This window comes from Teleopsis dalmanni, chromosome 2, assembly GCF_002237135.1.
Source record: "Teleopsis dalmanni isolate 2A chromosome 2, ASM223713v2, whole genome shotgun sequence".
Taxonomy (NCBI): domain Eukaryota; kingdom Metazoa; phylum Arthropoda; class Insecta; order Diptera; family Diopsidae; genus Teleopsis; species Teleopsis dalmanni.
In genome coordinates, this window is record NC_051847.1 from 164,613,645 (window position 1) to 164,630,814 (window position 17,170).

At 32.1% G+C, this 17,170-nt stretch overlaps 2 protein-coding genes across 2 annotated transcripts; both read left to right on the forward strand.

Annotated features, from left to right (window-relative positions):
* Positions 1-3,064: 3,064 nt before the first annotated feature.
* On the forward strand, positions 3,065-5,361 carry LOC119684691 (neprilysin-4-like). The gene is made up of 2 exons (XM_038098790.1): positions 3,065-4,251; positions 4,324-5,361. Exons 1-2 carry the CDS (start codon positions 3,163-3,165, stop codon positions 5,323-5,325), a joined length of 2,091 nt encoding a protein of 696 aa, XP_037954718.1. The 5' UTR covers positions 3,065-3,162; the 3' UTR covers positions 5,326-5,361.
* Positions 5,362-13,834: 8,473 nt separating this feature from the next.
* LOC119676084 (neprilysin-4-like) lies at positions 13,835-16,112 on the forward strand. The gene is made up of 3 exons (XM_038087312.1): positions 13,835-14,893; positions 14,970-15,927; positions 16,108-16,112. The coding sequence occupies exons 1-3, from the start codon at positions 13,835-13,837 to the stop codon at positions 16,110-16,112; spliced, it is 2,022 nt and encodes a 673-aa protein (XP_037943240.1).
* Positions 16,113-17,170: the final 1,058 nt, after the last annotated feature.

Sequence of the window (17,170 nt, forward strand, 5' to 3'; positions counted from 1 at the left end):
TTGATTGTTTAGATTATACTCCAACAACTTATATATATTTCTTGTACTGCTTACACGTGCTTGGTTTTCAAATTGGGTTCTCGAGCTGAGGTCAATATTTTGGAGTATTTGTGTTTGCCATTGACGTCACAAAGCTGTTTCAGTAGGATAAGGGGAACTGCTGTATTCCTCAGCAAGTGCATTGCATTGAGCAAAGAACTGCAATCTGAATTGGAGTAGGTGTTTTACAACGATTTTGGGCAGCTGGTGATTTGGCATTTTCATTACTTTATTGATATAGTCAACATGTATATAATATTGGCAGCCCCGATTCGAGATGAATTGCATAGGATGGTGTATTTTGATGTAATTTGAAAAATTTTCTTTATATAAAACCGCAGTAATTTTTCAGCAATATCGGAATGTAGATAACCCCAAACTTGAGCTGCGTAACACATAATCGATCTGACAGTTGCTACGAACATTTTATATATCGTGCTATGACACACACTTCTTCTACTAAAAAGCTGTTTCCAGGTACTATTTAGTGCCACTTTTGAGTCGGAAAGTTTTTGTCGAGTGTGATTTGCAAAATTCATGTTCGACGTCATTAGTACTCCCAAATATTTAATATATGTAATATATTATATGTATTATCTATATTATTAAATTCAGAATTTATTGTTTTAGAAACCACATCACTAGCAAAATTTTAAATTATAATTACTGCCGGAAACCGGCCCTAAAACAAAGTCAAATTGTAAAGGGGATCGTTTACTTAAACGTCTATCTCTCTGAGACCCATGCAAACCTACTGTTTTGAATGTCCGTTTGTCAGTTCATTTGAGTAGCGGAGTGAGTTAAGAAATGCAACTGGAGGTGAAATAAATGTTGAAACCGTTCAACAGTGATTCCGTTATATCGGCTTGTTTGCTAGACAACCTGCGAAAACACCATTTCTCAGTCATAAGATAAAATAAGATGACAAAAAATGGACTAAACCCCATCAGAATTGAACTAAAACAGATTATTTGGTCAGATGAAAACAAATTTAACCTGTTCAAGTCTGTTGGGGTCCGGTTCATTCACCGAAGAAGCAACGAACGTTTTAAAGAAGCATTCACATTCATAAATTGTTTGGGCCTATTTTTCATATTTCGGACTAGAGGAGTTACATTTTGCAGATGGTACGGTTAACGCTGAAAAATATTTTAACATCTTAAAACAGTATTTAATACCATCAATGGAAGACCATTTGTCTTTTTAAAATTTTTCACTTTTTCAAGAGGATTTCGTTCCTTGGCACCGCGCAAAACCGATAAGATTTTTATGTAAAAACAGTAAAGTTTTATTGAAGAAACATTTTTGTAAAAGAAAATAATTTTTTTTATTTAAGGTGAAGAATTTCATTCAAAAAGAAGGAATTCAAGTGCTTTTGACCAGATAAAAGTCCAGACTTTAATCCGATTGAGAATTGAAAATTGGAAAAAAAATCAACCAAATGAAGACGAAATGCAGAGAACTCAATAAAGCTATAGAAAAAGTTTGGCATGACGAAATTCCCTTGAAAAATTTTCAAAGTCTTGTAAACTCCATGCCATCTCAGATTAATGCGGTACATAAGGCTAGAGATGGTTCTACCAAATATTAATTTTTTTTATTTTTTATTATTTTTATGTTTTGTGAATACAACATTAAATTGTTAAAGTATCTAAAATAGACAACAATAAGAAAAAAATTATTTTCCTAGTGGAAGCAGATTTTTTAAGTATTCAGAAAAAGGGATATGTATGTACATATATTTCCTTATATTTTCAAAAAATTAGAAGTTCAAGTCAAATATCAAAAATTCTATAAAATGATGGGAAATACATACAAAAGTCAAATAAACATTTATGTATTTCACAAAAATAGTTTTAAATTTTTGATGGAAAATTTGATAAAAATGTGATATTTGATAGGTGATATGGTTTCCATGAGCGCTACTGTATAATAAATGCCATTATAATATTACATATTGAAATTTTTGTTCAAATATCTGAGGTTCATTGAAAGTCATATTTGGCATAATTTTTCAGTAATTTCTGAGATCTGAAATAGAAATAGATAGAGTATGAAGAACAAAGTTTTGTGATCTATTAACGTTTTTCTGTTGTAGAAAAAATATTAGGGAAAAACTTGGATACTTTTTTGGGGTGTCGCAGATGGAAGTGAAAAAAGCCATAAAAATATAGTACTTTTTTGCACATTTTCACTTTCAAAATCTTACTGTTAGAAAAATTGAACATTTTTTATATATACAAATAATGACAATATCCTAAGCTTTAAAAAAATTAGAAAATAATAAATTTTTTAATAAAAAATTTAAAAAATTATAAGAATTTAAGATTCGCTAAATTTTTGCGAAATTTCAATTTCGTTAAAATTTTAGAAAATTTTTTAGAAAACTTACAAAATAATGCAGTGCTGTTTACTTTTATACAAAACAAATATAATGGAGTTGAACTTGTAAATAGAAATTTGGATTTTAGAGAAAATTCTAAAATGAATGAAATTAAATGCATTGAACACCAACCAAAATTAAAACACAAATTAATTTTTTTCTATTTTGGCAGATTTTGATATATATATATATATATATATATATATATATATAGTACTGCTATGAAATGGTTTAATACTTCAATCCCTCCGGCATCAGGACAATATTTTGATTCTAAGCGCAAATTGTTAAACACAAGACTATCTTGCTCTCCGGCGAGAATTCTGCTCAACAACTCGAAATTAATCTTTTTAATTAACTTGTGATTAGTTTTAGCACAAGTCAAGTTCAGTTCTACATAATTCTGGATTAGTAAACTGATAAGTGGATGAATTGATTGACTCATCCATAAAATATTTGTGCCAATTTGTAGACACAACACTAAAATAGAAACTAATACTTGCAAAGATAATGAACTTAATGATCTTTGATTGATTTACCCTTGCACAGATAAGTACTCGTTCAAGATCTTCAAAGTGAAAGCATAAAGTTCGTGAAAGCTGATTTTGATTTGATTTCAATTAGTTAGAATTTGACTCTTAATTGTGTTAGATGATTCTATAAACTACGTTGCTCTGTGTCTAGATTACTTTAGTATCAAAAGTATCATTCGCAAAGCCGTGAAATCAATAATTTATCACATGCTTGTATTACTGCTCTTAGTCCAGGTAATGTGGGTTATCTCGAAACCGACGGACTCAATTGATTTTGTGAGATCAAACAACGTAATCGAGAATGACGTGTCTATAAATGTGCCAGAAAATACAGATTTACAGTACCGAATTGAATATGCAAAGTTAATGAAAACATTTATGAATGAAAGTGTGAATCCGTGTGATGATTTTTATGAGTATGCTTGCGGAAATTGGAAAAATGTTATTGAAGAACGGTACACGGAACACAAACGAAGCAATGGTAGAGATATTAAGTATAAATTAAACGATGCCGTAGAAAAGATATTAAATGATTCTGTTGAAAACTTAACAAACGAATATGCTAATGAGTTTAAACTAGCCCAGCAGTTTTATCAGTCGTGCTTATCAGCAGATTTATACCCAACAACAATGTCGCAAGTATATATTGATGTTATCAAATCGATTGGGGGTTTTCCAGCTATTGATGAAACATGGCAATCAACCAATTTTAGTTGGCTTAATATGAGTGCTCATCTTACCAACTACGATGTTGATGGATTAATTAAGGAAGATATCCGTTCATTATATCCATTTCCACCCTATTTCAAAAAACAAGATTTAGGTTTTGATTATGTAGTTAACAGTGATAATATAGCTTCAAATACGACGCAAAGTTACATAAGTAATGAAAAGAGTATTCGACACTACTTAAGTGTATATGGAGTAGAAGAGGGGAAGATATCACAAATCGTAGATGAAATCTTTGATTTTTGGCGAGCAATATTAAAACCAATGGATGAATTTGAAGAGTCTGCTGAAGTAGATGTAGAACCATTTTGGAGAGATTACTTTGATATAGCTTGGATGGGTCAAAAATTCAATGAATCCGTTACAAACTATTATCATTTTTCTTCTCTTTATAATAAGTTGAACACCGTCTGCAATGAACACAAAGAAGCTGCAGCGAATTATTTAGCACTCCAATTTTTATACGGAATGGACGCTAAACTTAAAAAGAAGGAATTTCAAAAGGAGTACTGTCTCATTGATATACAGTATACTTTTCGATTTTTGATCGATAAATTTTATTTAGAGGTAAGCGTCACTGATTTTGCATATGTTATAAAATAATTCTATAACAGATAATATACATACATTCATTTTTAGAAATATTTTAATGAGGGAATAAAAACTGAAGTTACGAAATTAGTTAAAGAAATACAGAAAAGTGTACGCCAACAAATAGAACAAGCAGAATGGTTAGATGAAAAAACACGCACTGAAGCTTTATTAAAAGAATCCACAATGCAATCACAAATTGGAAAATTCGTGGACCCAGGTTTGTCTGAACGTCTCATTCGCGAAATAAATAACCTAAATTTTGATCCAGACAATTATGAACAAAACAATTTAAACTTAAAGAAATTTAGAACATTTATGAACCGATATCTTGGTCTACATAATGAAGACATTCATAATGAAACAAAGCCTCTTATATTTATGATAGGCATGCAAGTCAATGCTTTTTACTATCATATCGACAAGTCTATATATATAATGGCTGGTATTTTACATCCTCCAGTTTATCATAAATCCTGGCCGAATTCTTTGAAATTCGGTACGTTAGGTAGTTTTGTGGGACATGAATTTACACACGGTTTCGTTTCAACGGGCGCAAACTACGATAGCAATGGTGATAGACGCAATTGGTGGACGGAAGAAACTGAAGAAGTATTCAATAATCGAACAGATTGTTATGAACAACATTTTAATGACTACTTGATACCAGAAATAAATCGCAAAATTAACGGATATCTAAGCAAAAATGAGAATATAGCAGATAATGGTGGACTTCGTGCCGCACTTAATTCTTACCGCAAATATATGAAGGAATTGAATAAGGAAGGTGATCTGATGACAACATTTAAAGATGAAGACATGCCTGGTCTAAATTTATCACCAGAACAACTGTTCTTTGTAGGATTTGCACAATTGTATTGTGCATCGTATAACGAAAAACACTATTGGGAGGAACTAACCAACAGACACACTATTGACAAATATAGAGTTTTGGGTACACTAAGTAATATGGAAGATTTCTCTAAGGTTTATGAGTGTCCTCTGGGTAGTAACATGAATAAGAAAGAAGAAAAATGTAGAATTTGGTAAAATGTTTTCAATAGATTTGGTCAGCAGAAAATTAATTAAAATATTATTAAAACTTTTGATCTACAATTCTTTCAAAATACAAAGAAATAAATATACTAAATAATTTATTCATGTTTTTCATTTTAATAATTTTACTTCTCATCTAATATAAAAGGGAATAAGGAACTTTATGCAGGAAACTATTTACGCTAGGATGTAAACATAACCTAAAGTGTGCACAGCTGATCGCCGCCATTTGTGAAATATTTGTTTTTATTAAAACATTTATTTAAAACATTTTAATATCAATAACAATCAAACATAATTTTACAATTTATTTTGCACGTTGAGTGGTTAATAGTTGTCCAAAAATTTATCAGCTTCTGATTCAAGTTCGCTGCTCCTGGTGCTAACATCTATTAACATCCATAAAATCTATAATGGCTATTGAATGTTTTCTTAAAGCGTTAGCAACGATTCTTTTTATTCTCATGAAAGTTTAACTTATCAATGTTGAAATTTGTTTCTGAATTTGATAAGGAGATAAGATCTGAGTTTTTCTGAGATGCTTTAGACAATAATAAGACGATAGAGACATTTATAGATCTAACTTTCTTTTTGTTAGTTCAAGTTCTTCTATCACCTTTACCTATTTTACTCATTTATTTGCATTTATCGTATTTCCTAGTTCTTCACCAACTTCACTTATATCTTTGGGCAAAGCCAATGAAAGTAATTTAATTCTAAATAAACACAAAATAAAAATGGAGCACAGTGTGGCAAAACAGAAATTTACCATTTTTCATCTAGTAGAGATATTTATATGAAATTTTCCTAAAATACAGGTTTTGAGATGGTCTTTCTTAAATCTGATTTGAGGCCAATCAGTCTACCGGAACTACTCCAAACTTTAGGTTGAAAATGGAGCATTTATTTTCCTAAAAACTATGATAGGTAGAAAGTTGAATTTTGGTGTCCAAAAATTTACATTATAATCTATATGTCCCAATTTTTTTATGATATTCCGCCCACTATCACACTCCCCATACAAAATTTTCATAAAAAATCGTTCATTATCGTTAAAAAAAACTTTTAACTCTTATTGAACAATATACATTTATTAAGTACATAATTCATAACTTTATGAAAAAATGGGCGTGTTCCGCTGTGTTAGTTCTTAAGTTATTTGCAGTTTTATGCAATTTTAGCAATGTTGCGATTTTGCAAAAATTGGCTCAACTTTAAACCCTTATAACTCTTTCAATACTTATTCAAAAATGATCTTTTTTTAAAGCTTAGGATATTGTTATTCGTTATGTGTAAAAAATGTTTCAATTTTAATTACCAACACAATTTTATAAGTGAAATGGCACAAAAAGTCAGCAATTTTCAATGGCCATTTTCTCTTCGATCTGCGATACCCAAAAAAGATGTTCGAGTTTTTTCATAAAATTTTTCCTACTAACAGCCAAATGACAAGACTTAACAAAAAACAAAAATTTGTCTTGCGCCCTCTATGTTTTATAATGTTTTAGGCCCCAAAAGTTACTAAATAATTGTGCAAAATATGACCCTTAAAATACCTTATTTATTTCAACAACAAATTCAACAAGTGATAATATATCACTTTATCTTATATATATAATTCTTCTGTACGTGTGTTGACCGTGAACCCCTCCTAAACGGCTGAACCGATTTTGATGAAATTTTTTGAGTGTGTTCAAGTGGATTCAAGGAAGGTTTAGATTCACAATTTGGCCCACTGGATAATGTCTTTTCAATCAATTTTTTATTTTTTGCTATCCATATACATTTATATTAAAAATTTAAAATTTATTCATGCTTACTTTGATTTGTTTAAAAACTTTAAAATCTAAAATGAATTGTAAAACTGCATAGCTTAAGTGCATTTAAATTCCGCAGCATAATTATAGGTGAGCCAATTTTTAATCTTAAGTTATGTGGTGGTATTCCTGGTAAATCCAGCGAAATTCAAAAATTCAACACACAAAAAAGAAGAATTATATATATAAAGATATAAATATCGTACAAAAAACAATGCCACGTCTTCGTGGACGAGGAGGAAATATTGGTCGACGGACTCGGAATTCACAATTACTCCAGAACCGTCGGTTAAATAGATCGGCAGAAAACAATGAAGATGTAAGAAACCAGGATACAATTACACGTGCTAATGAAAGTCAAGAGCAAGGCAACGAACGCCAGCAAAATTAATTGCAAGGGGAAACAACGTTCGCCGGGTCAGCTAGTTATTTTATAAATATTTAGTTTATTTATATTTCAAATTTCAACAAAATCGGTTGAAGAACAACGAAGGTTTGACACATTATGGCAACGCATCATATACGTCAGCTGTGTTTGATTACAAAATTTGGTTTTATTTTTTGCGAATAATTTTGGCGCTAAAAGAATAATTGAAAAAACTTACATTTAAAAAAATAAAAAAAATAAAATATAAAAATTCCTATGAAATGTCTGAATTATTAAATGTAATTATTTACTTTAAAACTTAACTTAAAAAATTCTGTAGTAAATAAATGAAAATTGCAGATTTTAAGAGGATCATCGAGCGACAATGAAACTGACTTTTCCACTTCCTTCACTTGAAACACTAGTTCAAGTGTATTAAGCTCAGAGGATGAAGTGCATCAGCATGAAAATATTGAAAATTTTATGGAAACTATTAATAATGTTTCCGATGAAGATTTCAGTAATATAGTAAAAATTTTCAAATTATTTCCAATTATTTGACGGGTAAAATGCAATTGCGTTTTATTAATTATTATATTATAATCTCTATTGATTCTGAATCAAGCAAAACGTGAGGCTTGCTACAATCCGTATCGAAGGAACATTTTTCAACTTTCCCCTAATTTACCCTCACACGCTGTCAGAAGAAAAGGATGACTTGTCTAAATATACCATCCACGTGAGACGCGAGGAAATATATGACCCCAGTTCCGCCCACGACGCTGAAATTGTTCTAGGGGATTTCAACGCAAAGGTCGGAAGAGAGAAAACGGTCTGAAGCTAATTGCTGCGATGCAAAGCGTGGTATGTAACACCAGATTTCTACACCAAGACATTTATAAAGCAACATGGCTATCGTGTCCGATCAAGACACGCTTTAAGTGTGTTGAAAGTACGTTTATTCTGTGGTCTAAATATCGACTTCTTCAGGTACATCGTAGCAGCTAAGGTCTGCATATAGCTTAGTACCACCAATAAAGTACGCTTCCTTGCACAGAAAAAACTTGACATCGGTAAGTTGCGATCATGAGAGACAGAGGAAGTTTTCGCTGCTCAATTCTTTAGCCGATTAAACAAACAACACTCCTATCTCCATAATTTCGGTAGACAATGGTGACATATTTCTCACTTCCTACACACAACTGCGGAAGATAGCCTTGGTTTCCTACCTCCCCAATGACGAAACCAATGATACGATGAGGATTGTCGCCAAACATTGCTGCAAAGAAAGTGGACTCTTTACCCGAACCAAGTGTGAACAATATTGGGAGATGAGAAAGGTGAAGAGATGCCTATTCAGATGGAAGAAACGAGATCAGATAAGACGTGAGCGAGAAGAAATCGAGGTATGTAGAAACAGGAATGATGCTCGTAATTTTTATCAAAAAGTCAACCTTCTGACTCAACGCTTTAAGCTTGGTGCATTATCCTGTAAGGACGAAAATGGTAATCTGGTTACAGATACACAAACTGTACTAAAAGTATAAAAGATGCACATTTTTATGTGGGAAAAAATAAAAAACTGTTTCATTTAACAGGTATAAATTCTTCTTCATTATCCGCATATTTTTATTTCATTAGTGTCCCTAGGGGTGCTATTATGAAATTATGAAAAAAGTGGTTTGGTTGTAAGTTTACGTCACATTTCACACATCCAAATTCCGATTTATCACCATATTCTCTACAACGTCAACGATTAACAATTTTTCAAATCAAATAATCACATTTATCCAGGCGTTTTGTTATTTGTTGCGCATTTGTTACAAATTTTCCTGAAGTACGTCCATGATTTTCAGGTACTGCTACAATAATGACAAGGAAATTTAATTGAGACTACAGGTGCACATTCATTTTCTACACGAACGATCCTATACAAACGAATAATAATCATATTTATTCAACAGATGAGATTCATCATGATTGTCGGCTTTATAATAAATGAATAAATAAAGGTTTCTTTAGAAATCATTTTTTTCATGTCATTCTGCTTATAAATTCTCCTAAAGCATTTGTTGAAATAGTTTTTTCTGATCCAATTCCAATGCAATAATTACTGGAGAATAAGAAAATCTATTAAAATATTTTCCAAATATTTTATAAGACCATTTATTTTCTTTCTCGCAAAAATATTTTAATGAATACTATTTTCCTTTTCACTTAAATTTATAAATTCCGATCAAATATTCCTAAAAAAACATTCCTAAAACTTAAATAAACAATCAGTTTAAATTTCAGAGTCTCTGCTCAGGTGATCCGGAATATATTTTGTTAGAAAAACTTTTTCTTACTCATTCAATCGATAAGAGTTTTAATTTCTTCGGTTTCTTGAAGGTATTCAAAAGGTGCAAGAAAGATCTGATTTCTGCAGAAAGTGCAAAACAGGCATGCTGCGTATGGTGTCAAAGGTCAGACGACTAGAAGCTGGAGTTCACTTTTGAAAAAAGGTGAAGAATATTCAGAAATGTGTTTTTTTGTGGGTAAAACATAAGAAAGAAGCAATGTGGAGAAGGACAGAAGCGCAAACTTTGGAGAACAAAAATAATCAAATATGTGGCAAAAAAAAATGGAAAGCATCCAAAAAATAGCAGGAACGTCGCCAAAATTTCTGTTTGCAATATCTAGAAGAGGACTGAAGAACCGTGAGTGCAACTGGCGTTTTAATTAACTTTCACTTTTGATATATATTATATAAAAACACATTCTCCAGAAAATCGTGGCACTAAACAACTAATGAAAATTAGCGTTTCCAGTCCATAAGGCCAGCCATTTATAATTTTTCGTCTTATTGCAAAACTGTATTTTTAGAACTTAAAAATGTGATTATTTTCAAGATAGTTTAAAGAAATAATTTCTTTCTAATTTTTATTTTAAAATGCTTGATCAATAGTAAATTTTTTTGTGTTGAGAAAAGAAATCTAATCACATATATTGTAAACAATTTTTAACCTTTGCTTTCTAAATACATTATCCGATCACATTCTACTCAATAAAAGCTCAAAATACTCCATATATGGTAAAATGTGACTATTATCATTAATTAAATAAAGAGTTAATTTATAATTCAAATTAATTCATTGCGAAATAAAATATCATGCAGATGTTCAAATGATTTTTTCTAATTCAAGTTAAATTCAAGAGTTGAACTGAAGGGGGAAGTTGAGTTTCGGGAACAGGAAAAAGTCCCACGGCGTCAGATCTGGCGAATATGGTGCCTGAGCGATGACAGTGGTGCCGTGTTTGGTCAAAAAATCGCGCACAACAAGAGCCGTGTGCGATGGAACATTGTCGTGGTGCAGAATCCAATTGATGGTTTTCCACAAATCTGGTCCTTTCTTACGGATGGACTCACGCAAATGCCGCATAACGCCGAGGTAATATTCATTATTGATGGTATGACCCTCTAGCAAAAATTCGTAATGAACAACACCGCGGTAGTCGAAAAAAACAGTGAGCATAACTTTAACTATCGAGCGACTTTTGCGTGGTTTTTTGAGTTTTGGCTCGTTTTCGAAACGCCATTCGCTCGATTTTTGACGATTTTAACCGACGTCATACTCATAAACCCATGTTTCATCACCTGTTATGATGCGTTTCATAAATGTAGAGTCGTTTCCAAAAATCATTTCTTCACACACGTTCTTTCGGTATTCTTTTTGCAAAAAATCAAGATGTTTCAGTACAAGTCGAGCTGCAACGCGTCTCATGCCCAATATATCAGGTAGAATGTGGTGAACGGATCCATTTAAGATGTTTAAGTCACGAGCGAAATGCCTTTCAGTCATACGACGATCTTTCAGCACAATTTTCTTTGATTTCGGTATTTGATGTTGATGGACGTCCAGAACGAGGCAAATCTTTGATCACTTCACGATCCTCTTTGAATGATTTATACCACTCGTATGCCTGTGTTCGAGACATAAAAGAGTCCCCGTAAGCTTTCTGCACCATTTTCAATGCTTCAACACATGAAATTTCGTTCAAAACACAAAATTTCAAACAAACTCGTTGTTCAACTGAATTTTCCATAGTAAAAATCGCTAAATGCACTTGAGGTAATCTCACATTAACAACTGCTGTAAACAAACTAATTGACAGATGGCGCTCAAATTTGTACCATATGTCAAGAAAGGGTGTACCAACATAACAAAAAAAAATATTTGAGAAAGGTATATTACTTAAGGAGTAGTTAACAAACAACAAAATCCGGATACTTTTTGAGGTATATAAATAAATTAAAAAGTAGTAAATAAGCTTTAGCTAAAAAAAAGAGAGATCCTTGAAATATTTTAATACATATTATATGATATAAACATTTTTTAATTTAAATAAATTTTAAAATATATAAATGAATTTCGTGAAATAGAAACAACTTCATTAATCAATATTGTTTATTAATTATTATTATTATTATGTTAAGCCTTTTTCGAGTTAGTGCATCTGGGCACTTTTACTCTATGATAGCTGGGAGGACTCTGCAGAGTCTCACCCGTCTTACTGACTAATTTGAGTATTCCTCATAATATTCGTTATTATTCAATGATTGATCTAAGATTTGCGTACCGTCCCGTACGGTTAGTGATTACTCTGAGATTAAATAGTGCTAAGTGTCCTACCTAGTCAGTCGGTTTTCGCATATAGCTTCAGGGCTCTGTCCCTTTGACCGGATGTATTCTAAGGTCTCTTAGCATGTCATTCGTGTGGATGTACCATGGTACTTTGAAGAGCCTTCGGAGAGCCTGACTTTGAGCAATTTGTAGTTTTTGGATAGTAGAGTCGGCAGCGAGAGAAAAAAAAGATTGGTGTCCCGCAGCCTCAAGTTATCAACAGCTACTACCGACACATGGGCGGCGCCGATTTATATGATAATGGAGTTGCTAACTACCGTATCAGGAATAAAAACAAAAAGGGGTGGTGGCCATTATGGGTACAGTGTTTAGGAAAGTCACAGTGCAGCAGAAGATGGAAATTAACCACGTGTAACCGGTATGCACGATCCCATAAAAACTCAAAATCGTCACCACTGTATTGTTCGTATACCAAAAGCTACAGTTTTTATATATGAAAAGTGCCATTTAAGTGATCATTTAGAAAATTGCTTTAAAATTTTCTATGAAAATAAAAAATATTACCTCGATCGTAGACAATGACGCAAGTAAACTTATTTATTTTTCCATAATATAATACATATGTAATAATTTAAATATATTTTTGATTAATAATTATTTGAAAAGCATAAAACATTGAATTTTATACTTACACGTCTTTTATACAACTTACAATGGTCCTTACTTTACCATTAAAATAACTAAATATCATATTTGCAAAACACATATAAAAATGTTTGTACTATCGAAGAGAGAAAAATGTGCTATGGTCCCGGCTGTTACTTAATGGGTTAAACCCCGTCCGAGTTAGATTATGAAAGATTAAGTGCATTATCATGTGAAACTTGAAATTCTTCTACAAAATATGACTTGCACTAAAATGACTCAGCAGAATTAAAGCTAAAGCTAAAATTTGTACATAACAAGTCTGTACATATTTTGATGTATAGGAGTATAAAATGTTTAGAAAGTTATGACAAGCAAGGATTTTATTTGCTTAACGCCATTAAGACTTTAAGAAAATGAATATAAGCAGAAAAAGTTTTAATAAAATCCACAGTTGAAATCTGATTTCGGGCTTTACTTGATAACAATATTTTATTCCTATGCAGAAAAACTTAAACACAAAACTATCTTGCTCTCCGGAGACAATTCTACATTTTCGATATTATGCTCAACAACTCGAAATTAATCTTTTTAATTAACTTGTGCTTAGTTTTAGCACAAGTCAAGTTCAGTTCTACATAATTCTGGTTTAGTAAACTGATAAGTGGATGAATTGATTGACTCATCCATAAAATATTTGTGCCAATTTGTAGACACAACACCTAAATAGAAGCTGATACTTGCAAAGATAATGAACATAATGATCTCTGATGGACTTCCGTTTGCACAGATAAGTACTCGTTCAAGATCTTCAAAGTGAAAGCATAAGGTTCGTGAAAGCTGATTTTGATTTGAGTTCAATTAGTTAGAATTTGACTCTTAATTGTGTTAGATGACTCCATAATCTACGTTGCTCTGTGTCTAGATTACTTTAGTATCAAAAATATCATTCGCAAAGCCGTGAAATCAATAATTTATCACATTAGAAAGTAAAAGTGTATTCAGTGATGAAGTCACTTGTGCTTGTATTACTGCTGTTAGTCCAGGTAATGTGGGTTATCTCGAAACCGACGGACTCAATTAATTTTGTGAGATCAAACAACGTAATCGAGAATGACGTGTCTAAAAATGTGCCAGAAAATACAGATTTACAGTACCGAATTGAATATGCAAAGTTAATGAAAACATTTATGAATGAAAGTGTAAATCCGTGTGATGATTTTTATGAGTATGCTTGCGGAAATTGGAAAAATGTTATTGAAGAACGGTACACCGAACACAAACGAAGCAATGGTAGAGATATTAAGTATAAAGTAAACGATGCCGTAGAAAAGATATTAAATGATTCTGTTGAAAACTTAACAGACGAATATGCTAATGAGTTTAAGCTAGCCCAGCAGTTTTATCAGTCGTGCTTATCAGCAGATTTATACCCAACAACAATGTCGCAAGTATATATTGATGTTATCAAATCGATTGGGGGTTTTCCAGCTATTGATGAAACATGGCAATCAGACAACTTTAGTTGGTTTAATATGAGTGCTCATCTTACCAACTACGATGTCAGTGGATTAATTAAGGAAGATATTCCTAAATTGTATCCATTTACACCTACTATTGAATTACCAGATTTAGGTTTTGATTATATAGTTGACAGTGATAATATAGCTTCAAATAAGACGCAAAGTTATATAAGTAATGAAAAGAGTATTCGACATTACTTAAATGTATATGGAGTAGAAGAGGGGAAGATATCACAAATCGTAGATGAAATCTTTGATTTTTGGCGAGGAATATTAAAAGCAATGGATGAATTTGAAGAGTATGCAAAAGTAGATATAGAACCATTTTGGCGAGATTACATTGATATAGCTTGGATGGGTCAAAAATTCAATGAATCCGTTACAAACTACTATCATTTTTCTTCTCTTTATAATAAGTTGAACACCGTCTGTAATGAACACAAAGAAGCTGTAGCGAATTATTTAGCACTCAAATTTTTATACGGAATGGACGCTAAACTTAAAAAGAAGGAATTCCAAATGGAGTACTGTCTCATGGATACACAGTACACTTTTCGATTTTTGATCGATAAGCTTTATTTAAAGGTAAGTGACACTGGTTTTACCATGTTATAAAATAATCCTATAACAGATAATGAAAATCACGAGTATTAATTTTCAGAAATATTTTAATGAGCGAATAAAAACTGAAGTTACCACATTGGTTCAGGAGATACAGAAAAGTGTACGCCAACAAATAGAACAAGCAGAATGGTTGGATAAAAAAACACGCACTGAAGCTTTATTAAAAGAATCCACAATACAATCACGAATTGGAAATTTCGATGATCCGATTATGTCTGAACGTCTCATTCGCGAAATAAATAACCTAACTTTTGATCCAGATAGCTACGAGCAAAACAATATAAACTTAAAGAAATTTAGAACATTTATGAACCGATATCTTGGTCTACATAATGAACTTATTCATAATGAAACAAAGCCTCTTGAAGCTTTAATAGGAATGCAAGTCAATGCTTTTTACTATCATATCGACAACTCCATATATATAATGGCTGGTATCTTACATCCGCCAGTTTATCATAAATCCTGGCCGAATTCTTTGAAATTCGGTACATTAGGTTATCTTGTGGGTCATGAGTTTACACACGGTTTTGACACAGTCGGCGCACTGTTCGATAGCAATGGTGACCAACGATATTGGTGGACGGAGGAAACTGAAGATGTATTCAATAATCGAACAGATTGTTATGAACAACATTTTAATGACTACTTGATACCAGAAATAAATCGCACAATTAACGGATATCTAACCAAAGATGAAAATATAGCAGATAATGGTGGACTTCGTGCCGCACTTAATTCGTACCGCAAATATATGAAGGAATTGAATAAGGAAGGTGATCTGATGACAACATTTAAAGATGAAGACATGCCTGGTCTAAATTTATCACCAGAACAACTGTTCTTTGTAGGGTTTGCACAATTGTATTGTGCGTCGTATAAAGAAGAACACTATTGGAAAGAACTTATCGATGAACACCCTATGGACAAATATAGAGTTTTGGGTACACTAAGTAATATGGAAGATTTCTCTAAGGTTTATGAGTGTCCACTGGGTAGTAAAATGAATAAGAAAAAAGAAAAATGCAAAATTTGGTGATCTGTTTTAAAAATACTATTATAAGTTTTGATGCACAATTATTTTGAAATAAAATAAATTTATTAAAATTAAACATAATAAATAATTTATTCATATTTTTCTTTTTAATAATTTTATTTGTCATTTAATATAAAAGGTTAACATTTGAAATAAGGATTTAAGACAAACATTTATGAAATAAAATTACAAGTCAGGTTAGGTTGGAATGGGTTCCTTGTGCACAAAGCCTTCTTGTGCTCAGTATGATAGTATGATACCACTGATAACCATTGTTTATACACAGACTATACGGACTTTCATTGGCGTAATCTATTAAAACATTTCTGTGCTAGATAAAGTTTCCCTCAAATTTTTGGGTTCGACAATTTTCTCTTTACTCTCCTGAATTAATCTATAGGGTAATTTACCTTTTGTAAATAGTTGTGATACCCTTTCTGGTACTATGGCGGTGTAATTATGAGTTTATAACAGATCGTATTCTATTTCTGATTCGCCATCAACAGTCTCTAAGTGCACTGCTCTTCTGCAGTTGTATGCACATTTGTCATATCCACCATTTAATTCTACTGTGACTGGTGTAGTTTTCTTGCAATATTTTACTATTATCAACAAATCTCACATCACGCCTAATTTATTATTTAAAATAGGCTATTTGTGCACCCCGACCTAAAAGATCTATTGTGCGCCTAATGGCCCAACTAGGACAATTTTAGACTATTTATAAATCTTGTAATTGCTGTGGGCTTAATTTTACCTTTTTCACTTGGGACTAGTATCCCACTTCGAAGGTAATCGAGTCTACGTCTTGCCACCGCTGTGCAGTTGCATAGAACATGTTATGATGTTTCCTTCTCCTCATGACAGAGTCGACAGGAGTCACTTTCTACCACACCTATAATCTTCATGTGGTAATTAAGTCTACAGTGTCCTGTAAGAAGTTCAGTGTAGATTTTGATATCGTTTCTGCTAAGGTTGATGATAGCATCAACTTTGATGTATTCAGGATCAATAAATCTTTTTGACTGTCGCATTCCTGTTTGGGCTCTCCAATGTTCGGGTAGATGTAGTTACCCCCGCAGAAGGGGTCTGGATCAATGAAAGGAGTTCACGCCTAATAGTAACTGTTTACCATTGTAGATCAAAACATCTGTTTGCTTTCAAATTTTGATCATAACCGACAAATATCATCTAATTTGCTG